Raw genomic sequence first — 6618 nt, 5'->3', positions numbered from 1 at the left:
AAAACCTGGTGTTTGAAACTTGGTTTATGTTTTCAAATCAAGTTTTGACTGTCAATCAAACACGCCTTAAATGTCCTCCGAAAGGGCGTTTGGAGCTGCCACCCAACTCTTTTTTCCGACCACCTCCTCCCTCTTCTCAGACCCAAAACTTTTACCTACACAAGAATCTGTGATTTTCTCCCTCTACTCACTACAACAAGAGTGGTGCCAAAGTTGCCTTCAAAAAGGACGCCACTTGAGAGAGCATATATATATAAGTGGAGACATGTTTGGAGTCTTCCAATGTGCTCGGCAGCCTTTTCTTTTCGCTGGCGACATCGAACTCGAGCTTCGAACAGTTTTACGCAAGGAAAGAAAAAGAAGGGAAAAAAACTTTCTTAAAATCCTTTCACATGCAAAAGTGACTGTTTCTCCAGAACAATCAAGTGCAGTGCTTGCCTAAAAGCAAAAGAACAGGACCTTGTGATGTGAAAAAGATTGGGTCCTACGTAGTGACCAGCAAGAACAGCCAAACGGGACCTATGATATCTACCTGCCTCCAACTCTCAAATACTTGATAGTTTTATAATGAATCAAAAACAAAGGGAGAAGTCCTAAAGCAGCAGACACAAAACCCGCGTACCCAGGGAACATGTTGCTTCATTAATTTGCTGCAAATGCCAAGTTCGATGATGCCTTGAAACGGCACTACAATTAACGCGATTCCTGGCCCTCTTATCTCTTTCTTTTGTCTGGTCTGGTGGATGCTTTGCTTATCTCATCATGGGTAGCGGTTTATTTACTTACCAAAAGATGCAGAAGCGAGTTAGTTGGTTGGTAACTTGTTCCTGTAGAATGGCCATTAAATTTTCCTTACTAAGGCTCATAACTAGCAAGGAAAAAACTGAGTAAGTATACATTATATCAAGCTAGCTTCTCGTGGCGTTTAATTCAAAGCAGGATTTATTTATTTATTTTGTACTGCCGCAACTCCCGACATATCAAAGATTGGAAAACAAATGCTTTGAAAATAATTCATCTGACAGGGATGGGGCCAAATTCTGCGGCAGACTCTTTAGATGCAACGTTCCCCACCGTCTGTTCCTGGTGACTTGGATCCCAAGCAATGTCAGAGAACACACCCACGACTTCTTCTCAGTGAAAAAGATATCTTGCAATCTCAAAGTAATCTCAAAGCCACTAAAAATGCTTATGAAGCTTAAAAAATAAATAATACGGAGATCCATAACTTGCGATACAAAGACGATAAAGATATATTACTTGTTTTTACTTTAGGGGGAGATGAAGATTGAAGACGGGGAAGGGCGCTTTCTCTCATGGGCCCCGCCCCGCCCCCGTCCGTTCTGAAATAGTAAATGGGAAGAGAGCACTAGCTGCTCGTATTCCCCCAATTTGTTCCGTTATCCAATCTAAATCTGCCGACTGGGGAGCTGCGGACCCACGCCCCCCTCAACTCCTGACAAGACCCCCTCAGAACCCTAGAAGCCAGAATACCTCTTTTATTAATTATCTAAGGCCGCCAAACTCCCCAAGAGGGCTGGGCTGGGCTGGGGCCCCATCCCCCCCAAAACCCTCCCGAATCAAACACGATAAGACAGACGGGATTTTGTATTTGAGAGTAGATAGATGTACAAGGCCACTTCAGTTTTCCTTTTTCTTTTTTATAAACTAAAAAAACACTAAGAAATCCTTTTTAAGAAAAAAAAAAAAAAAAAAAAAAAAAACTCCAGATCCCTTCATCATGACTCATCCCCCTCTCCATAAAGAAAGCAGCAAGATCAAAGGGGCGAGTCGATCGGCTTTAGGCACGTGAAAAGACGCGTCCTTCAAAAGAAATCTCAGTTCCTTCCTGCTTTCATTTCTTAGGACAGGCAAAAATAAATATAGAGCTTTGGGACGGACGAAAGAAAAAAAAAGGACAAGAGGGAGAAAGACCACGGATTCTTGCTCCAAGGGCAACCTCTAAATTCAATCTAATCGCTGTCCGGTCCGGTCAAAGGACCGGATGCCGAAAATGCCCATCACACAAATCGCCATTTCCATGAGAAACACAACAGTGCCGGTCCAAGCTCGATCGAAAAGAGAAGAAGCTGGCCATCGGAACCGGCTGAAGCCCGTAACATCTTTTCTTGATGAGATGAGATGACCACAATGCCCCCACATCCTAACAATATTTCCCCAACAATGGAATAAAAAAGAAAAAATTATCCACAGGGCCCCGCAAAATACAAAATAAATCAAATCTTGTCTCCCAACGAAGGACAAGGCGGTGTGAAAAGAAAAATAATAATGCCATAAATCACTTTCATTCTACTCAGGAAAATGCGTTCGATTACATAATTACATTACACATTTAAAAAAGAAGAAAAAAAAAAAGGGAGAAGGGTTGCCAATGGAATCATAAGATCATTTCGGAATACACAAGGGCACAAAAGGAAACAAAATGAAGGACCAAAAACGTGAATAAAGATAAGACAGTTCCGCTGCCGCTGCTCCTCCTTTCCCCTTTCCCGGCAGCCCCTACCGAAACGGGCAATTTACCATCTTGCTCCTCTCCTGTACAAAAATATTTTCAACCTTCAGGCCAAAGCTGCGTGACATTCACGTCCGTTCCACCTTCTATTTACAAATTTAGACAAATCAAAGAGTTTCCTTGAATTTTTCCTAGACCCCCCTATTTCTTTTTGCTTTTTTCATTCTCTTACTATCTATCATCCATCCCCTAGAAGCCGCTATTCACAAAACCCGGGCGGAATACCAACAATATCCAGCCGTCGACCGCCAGAAATCTCGACGGAATACCCAAAAGGGCCGACGGAAAAAGAAAAAACCAGAACAAAGAAACGCTCACTTGACGAGCTCGGAGACCCAACCGACGTCCGGCGTCTCCGGACGCTCCAGGGAATTCTGCTTGCTGAGCCTCGCGAACATTTTCGCCCGCACGTCCCGACCAGACTCCACCCTCTCCGCGGGCTCCTCCTCCTCCAGGTCCAAACCGAGTCCGCCGCAACCGGCGGGGCCAAACTTACAATCCCAGATATCAGGCGCCGCAGCCCAGCCGGTAGGAGTCGCCGGCAGGCTGCTGTGCCCCGGACGAAGGCTGGAAGCGCCGCGAGGCGAGTTCAAGAACTGTGCCGCCGGCCATGCCGTGGTTTTCGCCTTGCTGATCTGCAGATTGCGAAGAGAAGCCAGCATGTCGCACATTGAATTCGTCGGAAGGGTCCGGCGAGGGGAGAAGGCACAGATGTAGGAAGAATGGTTAGGGTTTGAGGCATCAGCAGGGGAAAGCGGAGGGGAACCACAGGGAGACGACGGCGGGGAAATGGCCGGAGGCGAGGTGACTCCATGGCCGACTAGGATGGAGGTCGGGGACGAGATCATCGCCGACTTAGCGAGATAGCTATCGAGGTCGAGCCCCGCGGCGAGCGCCTGACGGAGCGGGGAACCATCGTAGGAGTCGCCGAGAGAATGAGCAGCGAGGCGAGGGGAAGACACGGTCTGAGCCTGGCCGGGCTGTGTCTGAGGCAGGAGGCGCAGCTGCTCGGGAGTGTGGGCGAAGAAACACACCCTCCGGCGGCAGGCGGTTCCATCCTTGCAGGGCTGTGTACGATAGCGCGCAGGATGAAGCCAGCACTCGAACACGCCGTGCGCGAACTCGCAAGCGTCTCCGCGCTTGCAGCTCCCCTTCCGGAAGTCCGGGCAAGCCGTGCCGGAATAGTGAAACTTACGAGGATCCCTCCGCCTCGCCTTCTCCCCAGGATGAGCATAGGGGCACTCGGTCCAGTCGTGGCTCCGGCCACGGACGCAGCGCCTGACCTTGAAGTCGTACATCCGGAACTCGTCGCACGAATACGCGTCGACCGCGCCGCCGGCCTCCGAGCCCTCGTTGTTCGAGGGGAGGAAGCGCTGCAGCTGCAGCGCAGCGAGAACGTCGCCGGACGAGTCCTTGTGAAACCCGCCAGGCTCGGGCGAACCTCCGCCGCCTCCAACGGCGAAAGCATCGTGAACAAGTTGGTTCTGACCGTGAGGGATGGTGACGCCGCTCACCGGAAGGGTGAGGACGCGGGCGGAGCCGGGCGAGGTCCCGGGGGAGTAGGGCTCTGGGAAGGCGCCGGGCTCGCCGAACAGCGACCATGGCGGTGCGTGGTCCATCGAAGCGCTCTCACCCAACATGGTGTGCACTACACCATACACTGGAAGGAGGACGATCAGAGGATGGATGGATGGTGGTTTTAGGGTTTCTGGTGGTGGGGAAAGGAAGGAAGGAAGGAAGGAAGGAACTTCAATGGCGGTGGCGATGATGGTCTTTCGAGGGAGGGGGGGAGGTGACCGTCTGCGCTGCGAAAAACCAACAACGAGGGTCGTCCCAATATATTAGCTCGGAGACAGAAAGAGGGGGAGTTAACCAGATTCCAGGGTTAGGCGCTTAACCATGGTTAACGACGGTGTGGAGTGTTGTTCCTCGGCCCCACCACTCCCTCGCTAAAATATTATTAACGGTCACCGTTTTGAGGTCTTTGAGGCGGTGGATTCGTATATTTACTGCGGGCAAAAATTAAAAAGATTAAATTCGACGGAAGAAAATGAGGGTCCTACATTCCCATTTTACCCTTCAAATTTCTTCTCCGGGATTTCAGTCCGCCCGCTTCTTGACTAAATTCTTTTAAGCACGGTGGTCAGTCAAGTTTCTCGTCTTTTTTCCTACTCACTCAAATTGGCCCTCGACTCTCCCACTTTTTACACAAGCCCAAGGAAAGAAAAAAAAAAAAATCACACTTTTCACTCAAATATATTGAAAGTTACATATGCTTTTCTTTGAGTTAAGTTGGCTCCAAAGCTTGAAGAGTGGAATTTTGTCAAATTTTGCTTGTTGTTGTGAATTGTGATGAAAGCCACAAGTAAAGGGCAAAAGAAGTTAAAACCATGTTTTTGTTAGGTTAATTGAGTGGATTTGCTTAACGTTTAGTGTAGTGAATTTGCGGCCATGGTTGTACATACTTCAATTTTTTCATTTTCTTGCAACGATTGATTTGACAAGAAGGAAGTGCTTGATGTTAGCATTAACCAAGCAAGGAAAAGGAAACCCCAAAAGCTCTACTGACTCCTCAAATTTTTTTTTCTTTCCCCCTCTTCAACTCTTTTCTTTTTTCTCCAGTAAAGACAAAATTGTTAACATCATTCAAGTTATTATATCGTTACCTGTTAAAGAACTAAAGTTAATGCCACTTTAGCGTGTAGACAGACAGCCTCCTCTGTGGATTTATTGCTAATCCGTCACATTAAAAAGAAACCAAATCGTGGAGGGCAGCACCGAGATTTCGTCAAAAGGCGGAGGCCAATAGAAGGAAGAGGAGGTGCAATGAAGGAGGGATGGGGACGTGGGGACGATTTATTTCACAATTTAATTACTTTCTTTAGGGTGAAAAAAAAAAAAAAAAAAAAGAAAGGGGCTGCCGACGTGGCGTCGAGTTAGGGCTCGGCCATGCGACTGCGAGGATGTGAACCGTCGGTCTCCCCTGCGAAGAAGATATGTTGTCACCACGATTGGTCGAAGGGGCCTCCGTATCGGTGCGCCTGCCCTCAACCCGAGCACCGATTCTTCCAAATTGCGATACGGCCAAGTTGAACGCGAGAACAAAAAAAAAGAAAAGAAGGTGGGCTTTGACTCAGGTTTCCGCGTTAAAATGGTCGCCAGTTGACACAGGATCGAATGGCCAACCGATGGATGATAAATTCCAGCTCCGCCGTGGGGTCAGAAGAAAAGACTCGGATGGGGCGAACCGGATCGGTGGAGGGGAGCAGAGGGGCCTCACCCCTCTGCCTCTCTCTCCCTTGGAGATGGTTACACGGGGCGATCGGATTCCCCGCCACCTAAGCTCCCCCGTCACGTGAAGCGGAGCCGGTGCCCTGCATCTGGCGATCGCCCTCTCCTCTCCTCCCGACCCGACGCTCATAGTTATCGCGCCGTCGTACCGGTTTCAGATCGTGCGGCCACAAACCCTCTCCGTACAGCCGATCGACACGTGGCGATCGATCACGTGGGCGGCCACGGGAGCCTCCGCGCCTTAGCCCGTACGCGTGGCGCGTGGGCCCCGGCTTTCCAAGGCCTCCCGGGATGCCCGCCACGTGTCGACCTCGCTGTGGCCCCATCTCGGGATGCGCGTGACAAGGACGCTCCCCTTTTTTTTTTATTTTCTTTTTATATTTTCGGCCTCGGGGTTGGCGAGCTACGCTTCGTGTACGATAGTCTGGTGCCCGGGCATTTATGATTCGGGTCGGGTCGGGTTGGATTTTATTGTGGACCCTGTTGGGGGGAGGGTTCAGATTCCGTGCCGAGCTTCTTGGAGTTTTGCGTTGGGTGGCATGTGACCGCCGGACAGAGGGGACTTAGATTTCTCGATAGCGGGTACAATGGATTTGTCTTTTCAGTTTTGGTGGGATCCGAAGTCCAATTAGTCCCATGAGCCGTCACGGTACTTTTTTTTGTGCGCCTTTCGATGCGCAAGAGCCAAAACCCTTTTTGCTGTCGGAAATTTTCCGATCGATGCCGAAGATTTTAGCCGATCAACGATGGCAGCGAAATGTCAGCTTCCTGCTTTCTAATATCATCCCAAATGC

At 49.4% G+C, this 6618-nt stretch overlaps 1 protein-coding gene across 1 annotated transcript; it reads right to left on the bottom strand.

The window, feature by feature from the left end:
• Positions 1-2272: 2272 nt before the first annotated feature.
• Positions 2273-4357, bottom strand: LOC116245760 (zinc finger CCCH domain-containing protein 2-like). Its single transcript, XM_031617299.2, has 2 exons — positions 2852-4357; positions 2273-2556 (listed from the first exon to the last, which is right to left on the bottom strand). The coding sequence occupies exons 1-2, from the start codon at positions 4171-4173 to the stop codon at positions 2538-2540; spliced, it is 1341 nt and encodes a 446-aa protein (XP_031473159.2). The 5' UTR covers positions 4174-4357; the 3' UTR covers positions 2273-2537.
• Positions 4358-6618: the final 2261 nt, after the last annotated feature.

Source organism: Nymphaea colorata, chromosome 1 (assembly GCF_008831285.2).
Source record: "Nymphaea colorata isolate Beijing-Zhang1983 chromosome 1, ASM883128v2, whole genome shotgun sequence".
In the NCBI taxonomy this organism is placed as follows: Eukaryota; Viridiplantae; Streptophyta; class Magnoliopsida; order Nymphaeales; family Nymphaeaceae; genus Nymphaea; species Nymphaea colorata.
Note: the sequence above shows the minus strand (reverse complement) of the source record. Positions and strands in the feature narration are given on the sequence as shown.

What these genes read in the sequence shown, in the direction of transcription:
- LOC116245760 (XM_031617299.2), bottom strand. Translation starts at nt 4,173, where the DNA reads ATGTTGGGTGAGAGCGCTTCGATGGACCACGCACCGCCATGGTCGCTG.